At 38.0% G+C, this 14,649-nt stretch overlaps 1 protein-coding gene across 2 annotated transcripts in view; it reads left to right on the top strand.

The window, feature by feature from the left end:
- LOC128684224 (DNA helicase MCM9-like) overlaps positions 1-13,051 on the top strand; it is a 259,723-nt gene extending 246,672 nt beyond the window's left edge. For both annotated transcript variants that reach the window (XM_070094149.1, XM_070094144.1), the window contains one exon: positions 11,926-13,051. In XM_070094149.1, the coding sequence (XP_069950250.1) occupies positions 11,926-12,842 (917 nt within the window). In that variant the 3' untranslated portion in view covers positions 12,843-13,051. The remainder of the gene's footprint in view (positions 1-11,925) is intronic.
- The last annotated feature ends 1,598 nt before the right edge of the window (positions 13,052-14,649 follow it).

The raw sequence follows: 14,649 nt of genomic DNA, 5'->3' as shown, positions 1-14,649 counted from the left end.
CAGCAGCAGCAGCAGCTGACGGTGGTACAGCAGCAGACGGTGCTACAGCAGCAGCAGCAGCTGACAGTGCTACAGCAGCAGCAGCATCAGCAGTTGACCATGGTACCACAGTATTTCGATAATATTTCTCACCCTTTTTACCACAGGGTTGGCACTAGAAGCTTTCTTGGGGCCCATGGTCACTTATTTTGCAGATAAAATCACCAAAAACGCTGTAATAATACGAAATGTTCCGATTGTATGCTTGGATGTTACCGCGGAGGCTGGCTTGTAAACAATGCCACCAGCGGAACATGTGAGGCTGGCTCAGGCCGCACATTAGACGCGTCTTGGACGAATAGCGATGAGCGGGTTTTTTAGCGGTATGCGAGGCAAAATCTTAGCGATAAAATGTATCGGTATGCGGATTTAACGTTATGTGATGCCAACGGTATGCGGGGGTCCACTGTATTTCTATCAGACCAATCATGTCAGGTATAGGCAGTGCACCACACAAACTAGCCGGAGTTCTTGCCAAACATCTTTCCTGCCTTCTGGGGACCATCAGCCTCGCTCATCTTAAACATTCAGGCGACTTTCTCAACCGCATCCAAAACCTCTCCATCCGTAACAAGAAACTAAGCAGTTTGGACGTGACTTCCCTCTTCACAAAAGTACCTACCACAAAAGCCATCGAGGTTCTACGACATAAAGTTAATCAGGACCTTAGTCTTCCTCTACTTCCCGGAGATTTTGTTGACTTGATTGAACTCTGTGTTAATTTCAACTGTTTTTCTTTCAATAACAGGCTCTACAAACAAACATACAGCATGGGAATGGGGTCCCCCATCAGTGCCATCCTAGCCAACTTGTACCTGGAACACCTAGAGTCCGAGCACTTCGCCAACATTATCCCTTCAAGCGTCACTTGGTTACGTTACGTGGACAACGTCCTCGTAATAACTCCCAAACGTTTTGATGTACGGAATCTACAGGCAAGGCTCAACGCAGTTGAACCGGCGATCCAGTTTACACTAGAAGAAGAGTCCAATGACAGGCTACCTTTCCTTGACGTCCTCATTCACAAAGTAGACAACAGCCTAAGATTTCAAGTTTATCAGAAACCTACCAATAAAAATGATTTCACACACTTCTATTCCAGTCAAGATACTAAGACCAAAAGAGGCATCATCATCGAGTTTTTCCTAAGAGCATACCGAATTTGTAGTCCTGAGTTTCTTGACGAGGAATGTACATACATTCACCGAACCTTCACAGATTTACATTTTCCTTCCTTTTTCATCAAAGACTGCAAGAAAAGAGCTCTTCAAAGCATTAATTCTCTATGCACCAACACCACTCCCAACAAAGTTATAATTCTTCCCATCAGTCAGGTTGCACTGAATGTTTCTAAAGTATTTTCACAAGCTAACACCAGAGTTGCCATCGCTTCCAGCACTTCGATAAAGGATCTAACCAGAACAAAATCCAAGCACCACGAACCAGTCAATGCAGGGGTTTACACTATACCCTGTGGAGGCTGCGACAAGATTTATGTAGGTGAAACAGCAAGAAACCTCGACACCCGCCTCAATGAACACATTTACGCATGTAGGAACGATAACTTGAACAACGCCTGTGTACAACACAGAATGGGTCTGAGTGGTCAATGTGTGCAGTATAAAAAAAAATCCTGCAGCACTCAGGGCGTAATTAGGAAAAAAATCCCCGGCTGTGTTTTTGGCTTAAAACAACGAATTTGTGGTGTATTTACATATGATATTTATGGGTGTATTCTCAATTTCCTGGTCTCATTTGATAGAATGGAAGATATATTACTGAAATAGAGATGATTTTGAATGGTTTACAGACTGAAAGTATCTTGAATTTGAGCTCAAAGTTGTAGAAATGTTTGATTTTTGCCAATGTTCAAGAGTAAACAAATCACGTCATGCCCCTAATACACATCAGCTGGTGGGTCTGATATGCTTTCTCAAATATGCTAATATTATTTGTACCATTTTTACAATAATGCAGTAGTCTGCATAACGATAAAGTTTTTATTTTGTGTGTGAATAAAAACTGAAATTACAAAGCAAGCATAATATAAGAGGGTCCTGGAGACATGACTGATAAACAGAGAAAATGTTATTTTAGTGCTAGGAATGTTTGCAATGTTAATTCTGGACCCTATTTTCAAACTGACCTTACTTGAATTGTGTATGAAATTGGCCAAATTACTAATTTCTGATCACTGTTGGGTAGTTGAAATCAGTAAATAGGCTATGAGTTTGGTTGGCTGAAACAATGGAATTGACCGAAAATAGGACTCAAAGTGGGCAAAATCGCTGATACGTAAATATCGCTGAGACCGCTAACTTTGCAAGAGCATAATTCCGTGAGTTTTCCATCAAATTTCGCACTTTTGGTGTCATGCCATCAGGGAAAGATTATCATTTCGTAAGTTTTTTTTTTTTAACCCTTAAACGGTCCAAACAGATCAACGTTCAAATTCGTAGTGCTACAAAAGAAGATCTACTTTTTTTTTTACATATTTTCAAATATAACAAAAAAAATGTGGATAAAAGTTTTTTTTTACACGTTTTCAAATGTAAAACAAAAAAGAAGATCTACATTTTTTTACATACTTTCAGATGTTGAAAAAACGTTTATGTACGTTTTGACCGTTTAAGGGTTAAATTCTTCAACACTGAAAGCAAGTTTGTGAGCAGCAGGGGTCTCAACAGTGAAAGGTTTAATAATGTACTGGAGTGTTTTTTTTTTTATAATGAATATGCAGTGATGCAGTTGTAGCTTTGACATTCGCAGTGTCTTCTAAAAATTCTAACCCAGTTGATACTCAGAATTTACTCTACCCTCCTTTGCTCTCAAAAAAATATTATTAAAAATTATTTATAAAATAATGAAGGACTGGTAGAGAGCAAGTGTTGAGAAGATAATTGATTTTTAACCTGTTATACAGTCACATTAACCCTTTCAGGGTCTGTCCTGTAGATCTACGGCTTTACGTTCAGGGTCCAAACCGTAGATCTACGCTGGCTTTAAATTCACCAATATGAGCACTAGTTCCAGGCATTTTTCCTTGTTCACCTGGGTGTTAGTCGACTGGTGTGGGTTGCATCCTGGGAGACAAGATTAAGGACCCCAATGGAAATAAGTTAGACAGTCTTCGATGACACTGACTTTTTTGGGTTATCCTGGGTGGAAAATCCTCTGGGGTTAATTGTTTCTTGGTATATTCTCAATAAGCCACACCAACAACAGTGCTACAGCAGCAGCAGACGATGCTACAGCAGCAGCAGCAGCTGACAGTGCTACAGCAGCAGCAGACGATGCTACAGCAGCAGCAGACGATGCTACAGCAGCAGCAGCAGCTGACAGTGCTACAGCAGCAGCAGACAATGCTACAGCAGCAGCAGACGATGCTACAGCAGCAGCAGCAGCTGTACCACCAATAGTAGCGATGGTTGATTGGGGTTCATTATACAACCAGGCCAGCTCGGAGACACGCACTCCACTTTCATATTTATCAATGATCTTTTTCTTCATCTCTATAGTAATTCTCACCCTTATTGCTGTAGGGTTGGCACTAGAAGCTTTCTTGGGGGCCATAGTCACTTATTTTCCAGATAAAATCACCAAAAACACTGTAATAATACGAAATGTTACGATTGTATGCTTGGATGCTACCGCAGAGGCTGGCTGGTAAACAATGCCACCGGCGGAACGTGTGAGGCTGGCTAAGGCGCACATTGAACGCGTCTCGGACGAACAGCGGTGAGCGGGTTTTTGAGCGGTATGCGAGGCAAAATTTTTGCGATTAAAGTGAGCGGTATGCGGAATAAACGGTATGTGATGCCAACGTTATGCGGGGGTCCACTGTACGTAATAGCATCATTAGTATTTTTATTAGGCCTGAATCCAAATTGGCAGGGGTTGAGTATGTTTTGGGAGATAAGGTAGGAGTAGATTCGTTTATGAATTAATTTTCCGAAGATTTTTGAGAGAGGGTGTAAGTTGGATATTGGCCTATAGTTATTCAACTCTGTTTGGTCTCCTCCTTTGTGGATCGGGGTGACCCTTGCTATTTTGAGTACTGTACGGAAGGTGGAGGATTCAATGGATTTGTTAAAGAGTGTTGCAATGATTGGTGATAGCACTTGTGACACTTTTTTGTATATAAAGGGTGGTAAGGTATTTAAATCTCCTGCCTTGTTTTTTAGTGCGTTGATAATAAGGGAGACTTCGTATGGGTTAGTCGGAGCTAGGAACAGTGTGTTCGGGTAGTTGCCGGTGAGGTAGTCATTTGGTGGGGTATCTGAGCTTGGGATTTTATTGGCAAGGTTTTGTCCTATAGTGGAGAAGAAATCATTGAGTCTGTTTGCTGTTTCTGTTGGTGGGAGTTGGGGTTCATCTGATTTTGCTAATTTTATTTCGCTATTTCGTGATATCTTTTTTGTTCCCAGAATTTCTGATAGGGTTTTCCAGGTCTTTTTTATATCACCTCGTAAGTTGGATAATCTGTTCTCATAATACAATTTTTTTGCCCTTCTTATCAGGCTGGTTAGGATTGACAAGTAACGTTTTGTTTGGTCTCTGGTTATGTGACCCATTCTGTACTGTTTTTCATATTGGTGTTTTGTATTTATGGATTTGAGAATGCTGGGTGTTAGCCAGGGACTGTTCAGTCTCTTAGCTGTCATCTGTTTAGTTTTTTTAGGGCAGTGCTTGTTATAGAGGTATTGGGTCTTTTTTAGAAAATTATTTATACATTCGTCAATATCTGTATAGATTTCTAGCTCAGTGTGCCAATCAATGTTTGCTACTGCTGTTGTGAAGTTATTAATGGCTGCCTCATTGTGAAGTCTGAAGGTGACTTTAGTAGTGTCTTGGGGTAGTTTACCAAGAGTTGTTATGAGGAAAGTAGGGTAGTGGTCTGTGGTATTATCTGTAATTATGCCTGATTTTAAAGGGGATATGGTGTTGGTCCAGATGTGGTCAAGTAGGGAAACACTAGTCTCTGTAACTCTTGTAGGTTTTGTTACTGTTGGTAGTAACATACAGTTACTCATTGTGTTTGTGAATTCAGTAATGTGTGGGTCCTGGTCTTGCAGGAGATTTATATTGAAGTCACCTGAGAGTAGTAAGTGATCTTTGTTCATGCGTGCATCAGTTATCATACTTCCTAGGTTTTGACTAAATTGGGTAATGTTTGACTGTGGAACTCTGTAGATGTTTATCAATGTGAGAGGTTTTTGTAGGTATTTGGATTTGAATTTAGCTATTATATATTCCCCATGTTCATCCCTTGTGCAAGTATTAGTGATACATTCTAGTTGGTCTGAGTAGTATATGGCTGTGTCACCCCCTTGTTGGTCTGGCCTACAGTTGTGTATGGCTGTGTAACCAGGAATGGCATAGACATCTGTACTATCAGGCTTTAGCCAGGTTTCAGTTAGTGTAATGATGGACATATTGGCATGTAAGGAATTTAATAATGCTATGAGGTCATCGTAATGCTTGCTTAAAGATCTGATATTGTAGTTAAAGATAGTTATGTTGTTGTTGGCACTGAGAAGTGCCTTTGATTGTTCTGCAGTGTAGTAATTACAGTAACTGTTTGATTCATTTAAGTCATTAAATAAGAGGTTGGTATCAGGATCAATGCTTGTAATCATAAGATTTGTAGTGAATCTATAGTTAGAATTAAGTATAAAACAAAGTAAATAGTCTTAAGCTAAAAAATAGCACCTGAATTATTTAACAAATGTAAAATAATGAGCTAAGGTAGTTTTTTTTTTTTAAGCTAAAATAAAGGAGACAATATAAAAGGGACTAATACAAATAAAGTGATGATCAAATAATGGCGAATATGATAGTAGGTAGTACTATAAAGGTAATTTTTTAAAGTTAGAATTATAGTATAAAATTATAATATAAAAGGGACTAATATAGGTTGTGGTGAACAATAAAGTGGTAATCAAATAAATGAGGTTTGGAATATAATGGCAAAATTGTGAACTTATTCTACTTTAGCACCTGAGAATAGCACCTTGATTATTTTAACAATTGTGAATATATAAACTAGGGTAGTTATATAAAGCTAAAATAAAGGAGAAAATATATAAGGGACTAAAATTAAGTAATGGTAAACAAAGTTAAATGGACAGATGGTAGGAATTATAATATAAACTTATAATATAAAAATACAATTTGAAATGGTACTTGCAATTGCACTAGAGTCTGGTATAGGTTGTTGACAAGATCAAGATTATAACTAGATTTAAATTGACAAAATAAAATTCACAATTAAAGTACCAAAAGAATAATAGTAAAAAAATAACAATGGTAATGTCTTGGTTATAATATGATAGTAAGATGGTAGACAGGTACCCAGGTACACAGGTGCAAAGGATAATATAAAGGTTGGGGTTGAATATACAAACTTGAAAATTTGGCAACAAAATGTTATGGGAAGTATAAGATAATGTTTAATGTACAAAAGTAAAATTGACTGGTAGTAAATATGGTGTTTAATAAAATTTTAGTAAGTAATAATGATTACAAAAAAAGTGAAAAAGTAATGTTTATTTCATTCAATATTGCACTGGTAGTTATACTAGAGGTTATATGGCAGTACAAGGTAATTAAGAGTACTCCAAGATAGTAAATGTGGTATTAAAACAGGTAAAGGTAATTAGACAAGTAATGGTTATTAAATGTCAAAAATGTTAAGAGTAAATTGAAATTTTAGTAAAAATGATAAATATTAATTTTAGTAAGTAATATCAATTGATAGTATTTAAAAAAATATGAGGTAGTAATATGGATAGAGAAAGTATCAATTCAGCTAATGTTTAAGCGAACAATAGTAAATAAGAAAATCACATAAGGTGACTTATGCTTACTAGTAAAATCACAAAATGAGGTAGTTGATTATTTAATTACTAAGAGATTGAACAATGAAATTTGAACAATAATGGAGCAAAACATACACTACACTACATAGTCTTTTAAGTTGGACATTGTTTAGTTATTCTCTGTAAGATTAGTATCCCTGAGAAATCGTGATAGATCATTCTCGTTCGTGATTGTGTACAGTTGACCTACATTTGTTTTCCTAACAAGAATTTTCCCATCCCGTGTGAAGCATTGGTGTATTGTGTCATTATTCTCCCGCTTAAATTTTCTGACTCTATACAGGAGGTTCTGACGTTTTTTGGTAAGACACTCGTTTATGTATACCTCTTTCTTTACTTTAACAGATGCAATAATTAAGTCTTTTTTCCTGTCATGTGAGTGGAATCTAAGCATAACACATTTTCTACCATGGGATCCTAGTAAAATGGTCAGATCCAGTTGATAAGGCCATGTGGCATGGCACAAAAATGCTGGTGCTTTGTCTATCTTAAAAAAATAATGGGTTTTCCTCAGAGAACATTCTGTTCATAAAAAATTTCTTATATTAATTTTCTATTTGCTTGCACATGACTCCACACCTTATGAAGAATGTATAGATGATTTCTTCTTGAAAGGTTTCATAATATTCTATATATATAATTCTATCCTCAAGCATGTAATACAACAAACCATCAGTTTAACAGATTTTGTAATTACAGGACAAAATCTATTGGGTCATTTGATTCATTGAGTAAAGTTCATTGGTGCCAGAATTGTCCATTGTTGTTTCACAACAAAATAATCTTATCTCTAACCACCACAGTTGCTGCTACCGGCCACTCACTTTTCCCATTAATCTGTTATATTGAAGATTTGCTGAAAGATTTTAGATTTTGCTGCAAAGCAGCTAGTTTATTTTGCACCCCCATATCCATCCTGTGGACAGTAGTGCAAAAGCAAATGAATACACAAAAGACCTATGAACTAGGCCCCCAAAAGGGTGAACAGGAATTCATCTAGATTGTTATCTATAATTGATTTATCTGTTGTAAGCAAGTTAGGATATTTGCTTAATATCTCTGGTATATTATTTTCATTTATAAGATACCTTATTAATGTTCTTTATTTCTTCTATTGTCCATGGAGAAGTGGAAAAGAATCCTTCCTCTGTAAGGCATGCGTGTCGTATGAGGCTACTAAAATGCCGGGAGCAATGGGCTAGTAACCCCTTCTCCTGTAAACATTTACCAAAAAAGAGAAGAAGAAAAACTTTATAAAACTGGGATGCTTGAATGTGCGTGGATGTAGTGCGGATGACAAGAAACAGATGATTGCTGATGTTATGAATGAAAAGAAGTTGGATCTCCTGGCCCTAAGCGAAACAAAAGCTGAAGGGGGTAGGGGAGTTTTGGTGGGGGGAAATAAATGGGATCAGTTATGGAAGGAGAAAAGAGAATATGAATGTGTAAATTCAAGGATTATGTGGATTAAAGTAAAGGTTGGATGCGAAAAGTGGGTCATAATAAGCGTGTATGCACCTGGAGAAGAGAGGAATGTAGAGGAGAGAGAGAGATTTTGGGAGATGTTAAGTGAATGTATATGAACCTTTGAACCAAGTGAGAGAGTAATTGTGGTAGGGGACCTGAATGCTAAAGTAGGAGAAACTTTTAGAGAGGGTGTGGTAGGTAAGTTTGGGGTGCCAGGTGTAAATGATAATGGGAGCCCTTTGATTGAACTTTGTTTAGAAAGGGGTTTAGTTATAGGTAATACATATTTTAAGAAAAAGAGGATAAATAAGTATACAAGATATGATGTAGGGCAAAATGACAGTAGTTTGTTGGATTATGTATTGGTAGATAAAAGACTGTTGAGTAGATTTCAGGATGTACATGTTTATAGAGGGGCCACAGATATATTAGATCACTTTTTAGTTGTAGCTACACTGAGAGTAAAAGGTAGATGGGATACAAGGAGAATAGAAGCATCAGGGAAGAGAGAGGTGAAGGTTTATAAACTAAATGAGGAGGCAGTTAGGGTAAGATATAAACAGCTATTGGAGGATAGATGGGCTAATGAGAGCATAGGCAATGGGGTCGAAGAGGTATGGGGTAGGTTTAAAAATGCAGTGTTAGAGTGTTCAGCAGAAGTTAGTGGTTACAGGAAAGTGGGTGTGGGAGGGAAGAGGAGCGATTGGTGGAATGATGATGTAAAGAGAGTAGTAAGGGAGAAAAAGTTAGCATATGAGAAGTTTTTATAAAGTAGAAGTGATGCAAGGAGGGAAGAGTATATGGAGAAAAAGAGAGAGGTTAAGAGAGTGGTGAAGCAATGTAAAAAGAGAGCAAATGAGAGAGTGGGTGAGATGTTATCAACAAATTTTGTTGAAAATAAGAAAAAGTTTTGGAGTGAGATTAACAAGTTAAGGAAGCCTAGAGAACAAATGGATTTGTCAGTTAAAAATAGGAGAGGAGAGTTATTAAATGGAGAGTTAGAGGTATTGGGAAGATGGAGGGAATATTTTGAGGAATTGTTAAATGTTGATGAAGATAGGGAAGCTGTGATTTCATGTATAGGGCAAGGAGGAATAACATCTTGTAGGAGTGAGGAAGAGTCAGTTGTGAGTGTGGGGGAAGTTCGTGAGGCAGTAGGTAAAATGAAAGGGGGGTAAGGCAGCTGGGATTGATGGGATAAAGATAGAAATGTTAAAAGCAGGTGGGGATATAGTTTTGGAGTGGTTGGTGCTCTTATTTAATAAATGTATGGAAGAGGGTAAAGTACCTAGGGATTGGCAGAGAGCATGCATAGTTCCTTTGTATAAAGGCAAAGGGGACAAAAGATAGTGCAAAAATTATAGGGGGATAAGTCTGTTGAGTATACCTGGTAAAGTGTATGGTAGAGTTATTATTGAAAGAATTAAGAGTAAGACGGAGAATAGGATAGCAGATGAACAAGGAGGCTTTAGGAAAGGTAAGGGGTGTGTGGACCAGGTGTTTACAGTGAAACATATAATTGAACAGTATTTAGATAAGGCTAAAGAGGTTTTTGTGGCATTTATGGATTTGGAAAAGGCATATGGCAGGGTGGATAGGGGAGCAATGTGGCAGATGTTGCAGGTGTATGGTATAGGAGGTAGGTTGCTGAAAGCAGTGAAGAGTTTTTACGAGGATAGTGAGGCTCAAGTTAGAGTATGTAGGAAAGAGGGAGATTATTTCCCAGTAAAAGTAGGCCTTAGACAAGGATGTGTGATGTCACCGTGGTTGTTTAATATATTTATAGATGGGGTTGTAAGAGAAGTAAATGCGAGGGTCTTGGCAAGAGGCGTGGAGTTGAAAGATAAAGAATCACACATAAAGTGGGAGTTGTCACAGTTGCTCTTTGCTGATGACGCTGTGCTCTTGGGAGATTCTGAAGAGAAGTTGCAGAGGTTGGTGGATGAATTTGATACGGTATGTAAAAGAAGAAAATTAAAAGTGAATATAGGAAAGAGTAAGGTTATGAGGATAACAAAAAGATTAGGTGATGAAAGATTGGACATCAGATTGGAGGGAGAGAATATGGAGGAGGTGAATGTATTTAGATATTTGGGAGTGGACGTGTCAGCGGATGGGTCTATGAAAGATGAGGTGAATCATAGAATTGATGAGGGGAAAAGGGTGAGCAGTGCACTTACTAGTCTGTGGAGACAAAGAACTTTGTCCTTGGAGGCAAAGAGGGGAATGTATGAGAGTATAGTTTTACCAACGCTCTTATATGGTTGTGAATCATGGGTGATGAATGTTGCAGCGAGGAGAAGGCTGGAGGCAGTGGAGATGTCATATCTGAGGGCAATGTGTGGTATGAATATAATGCAGAGAATTCGTAGTTTGGAAGTTAGGAGGTGCAGGATTGCCAAAACTGTTGTCCAGAGGGCTGAGGAAGGGCTGTTGAGGTGGTTCGGACATGTAGAGAGAATGGAGCAAAACAGAATGACTTCAAGAGTGTATCAGTCTGTAGTGGAAGGAAGGCGGGGTAGGGGTCGGCCTAGGAAAGGTTGGAGGGAGGGGGTAAAGGAGGTTTTGTGTGCGAGGGGCTTGGACTTCCAGCAGGCATGCGTGAGTGTGTTTGATAGGAGTGAATGGAGACAAATGGTTTTTAGTACTTGACGTGCTGTTGGAGTGTGAGCAAGGTAACATTTATGAAGGGGTTCAGGGAAACCGGCAGGCCGGACTTGAGTCCTGGAGATGGGAAGTACAGTGCCTGCACTCTGAAGGAGGGGTGTTAATGTTGCAGTTTAAAAACTGTAGTGTAAAGCACCCTTCTGGCAAGACAGTGATGGAGTGAATGATGGTGAAAGTTTTTCTTTTCCAGGCCACCCTGCCTTGGTGGGAATCGGCCAGTGTGCCAATAAAAAAAAAAACATAAAAAAAAAAAGATACCTTGACATATCACATGGATTATTATACTGTTTATCTCTATATTCCTCAGTAAGTGGACAATTAAGCACATAGTATTCAAGAAAGTGACCATAATGCTAACCATATATATACTTTGTGCTTACTGGTAGCTTGATCACTTGTGTGTCTGCTAAACTACCAGAGGTATTTGTAGCCAAGCCTAAGCCTGGCTGCTACAACATCAGTCAGTCTGTTCATATTGCAAGTTGCTCCACAAACATACTTATCTGCATTCATGTTATCATAGTGAGTGATAGATCTCTTAAGACTTTTAACTGCATTCCTATGGCATTCAGTTTTATTATATAATTATCTCCTAATACTAGACACATACATGCCAAAGTTATAATCTGCATTTTTCTTCTGGGTACTTTCTTTGGCTAGGTTATCAACTTTATCATGAAGGAGTTATTCAGTGTGTGATAGAATCCATAAAAATTGTATATTACTACCTTTTTTCTCTGATTTTTTAGTATGTGTATCTGACTTCTGCAGGGAACATTGTTAGTCATTATGCAAGTCAAGAGCCTTCAGTTTATTGAAATTTTTTTCATAGAGCATATTAATTAACATCATAATTCTTCTTTCTTCACAGCTAAAATTGTGCTGGGAAAACTCAACCTCTTTGATATCTTAACAAAAGAAATGGGACGGCTGAATGCTCAAGAAAAGCTCCTAATAAAGTGGAAACAAGTGCACCCAAAAATCCCATTGAGGGAAAAAAAAGATAAAAGTAGAGATATACCAGTAACTATGAGATATTGTTCGAAGAAAGATTTTAAAGGCTCAGTTAATGAGGATAAGACAACAGCTGGTATTGAAGAACTGGAGGATGAAATACAAGAGGGAACATCCAGAAGTGGGAAGCAACAAACATTGTGCCACATGACAAAGAAGTTAGACTCGAGTAACATAGTTTCATGTGTTGATGTATCAAGTGATAATCTGATGGATGAATCTCATGATAACAGTAACATGAACTGTGTCAAGAACAAGAAAGGTTTGAAGAGAAAATTAGAAGTAAATACACCAGATAATGAAAATCTAAATGCCCCAGTTCAGTCAAATATTAAGAAAGTGAATATCAAAAAGTTCAAGAAGAAATGTACTCAGAAAGAATCTTTTAAAAATGTACATTCTCTGAATATTCAGTTGCAGGTGAATGAGGCTGCAAATGAATTATTGAATGACTTGGAAGATTTTGAGGAACCAGTATGTAATTGGAATCAAGTATTAGTGAAAGACAATAAAAATACTTCTATAATTAAATTTAGTGCTGAAAGCAAAGTCAAAGTTGATGCTAAAACAGGTGTTGAGGATGCTCAAAAGTGTAAAACAGGTGTTGAGGATACTCAAAAGTGTAAAACAGGTGTTGAGGATACTCAAAAGTGTAAAACAGGTGTTGAGGATACTCAAAAGTGTAAAACAGGTGTTGAGGATACTCAAAAGTGTAAAACAGGTGTTGAGGATACTCAAAAGTGTAAAACAGGTGTTGAGGATGCTCAAGTGTAAAACAGGTGTTGAGGATGTCAAAAGTGTAAAACACAAAGTTCTTCATAAGTTAGAGAAATACAGAAACTATATGTTTCTTTAAAAGTTTCCAAAAATATCAAAACTAAATCTTTGTAAATTTACAGAAGATATAGAAACTAATTCTTCACAAGTTACAGAAAATACAAAAACTAAATCATTACAGGTTACAGAAAATAAACATAATAGACTAGAAAAAGCTCTCAGAAAGCTCTCAGAAGGTAAGCTCTCAGAATGTGAGCTCTCAGAAGGTGAGCTCTCAAAAGGTGAGCTCTCAAAAGGTGAGCTCTCAAAAGGTGAGCTCTCAAAAGGTGAGCTCTCAGAAGGTGAGATAGGGCCAAATAATAATGAGGATACTGATGATGTAGACTTCATGGAAGAAAACCACGGCTCACAATGCGTAAATGTTTTACAAAGGCATTCATCAACAGATGTAATCCTGGTAGAAAAATATTGTATTTCCAGCAAAAATTCTGAAAGTGCAGACATTTCACATCCTTCTCATCAATGTAATTTTTGCTCCCCTCTCTAGGTTACTATTGAGTGATGTCCATCTTTATAATAGCCCTAGAGTTGAGCATGGGTTTTACAAACCTCTGATTATTATTATTATTACAATCATAACAAAGTGATAAGCCCACTATGGTCATACAGCATTGATACAAATCTCTGAGTGTCTGGAGACAGACCAACCATCACACCCATCCATCCCCTCACCTTGGTGACACATTAAGGGAATGTTAGTGGGCTTCATCTAATAACATTGTTAATGGGTGGGTTTGATGTATCCACTTTTTATTTTGGGAAATTTAGATGTAATTTTATCTCTGGGTTTTAATTGTATGTTGTAGATGAATATGCTTTTTAATATATAATAATGAATGACAAGTCTCAGCACTAACTGGCTCATACAGCTGCTTCAGACCTGTTTTTTTGTAATCACTGTATTACTGTAACTTTTATATTTAAAATTTTGAGCTTATTAAAATGATCAAACTCAAGTTAGAAGTATAGACTTGGCACAAAACCCTTTAAGCAAGATAGCACACAGCACAAATTACATGTGCTAAACTTTATTTAAATGACATTTCGGAAAACTAAGAATTCACATTAGCGCCCATAGTTTAATTTGCCAGCTATAATTTAAAGCCAAAAAGAAATTACCATATGGCAAGTGTGGACTCTCCAAGCAGATACATTATTATTATAATTATAACTAAGAGCTATCCAAGCAGACATGACTCCTTGATAATGGCAGATCATCGTGAAGTGATACAGCAGGACTCTGTATCCGCGGGGACACATTCCAAGCCTACGGATACCGAAAACTGCAGATAGTGGTGAACACCATATACAAGTCATTTTTCATTTACATACATACCTATGATGTTGAGTTTTGGAGGGGTGTAGGGTTGGAGGCTGGAAGCAATGAGGTGATGTCATGTGGGTGGCAGTGTTCATGGCCCAGTGTTGGTGGCCTAGTGTGGGAGGCAGTGTTGATGGAACAGCATGGGTGGTAGTGTTGGTGGCCCAGTGTGGGTGGCAATGATGGGTGCCCAGTGTGGGTGGTAGTGATGGTGACCATGTGGGTGGCAGTGTTGGTGGCCCAGTGTGTGCAGTAGTGTGGATGAGGGGGTGAGTGTGCAGCTGGCATGGGCAGTTATTAGGGTGGCTGGTGTCTACATGACTAGGAGTGTAGATGGCATGTTAGGGTGTGTGGGTCATGAAAACATGGGTAAGGTGTGGATATGGAGCTATGAGGGCTAGAAACTATGAGGGAATGGTGAGT

The sequence above is a fragment of the Cherax quadricarinatus genome, chromosome 4, assembly GCF_038502225.1.
Source record: "Cherax quadricarinatus isolate ZL_2023a chromosome 4, ASM3850222v1, whole genome shotgun sequence".
NCBI classification, from domain to species: Eukaryota; Metazoa; Arthropoda; class Malacostraca; order Decapoda; family Parastacidae; genus Cherax; species Cherax quadricarinatus.
Note: the sequence above shows the minus strand (reverse complement) of the source record. Positions and strands in the feature narration are given on the sequence as shown.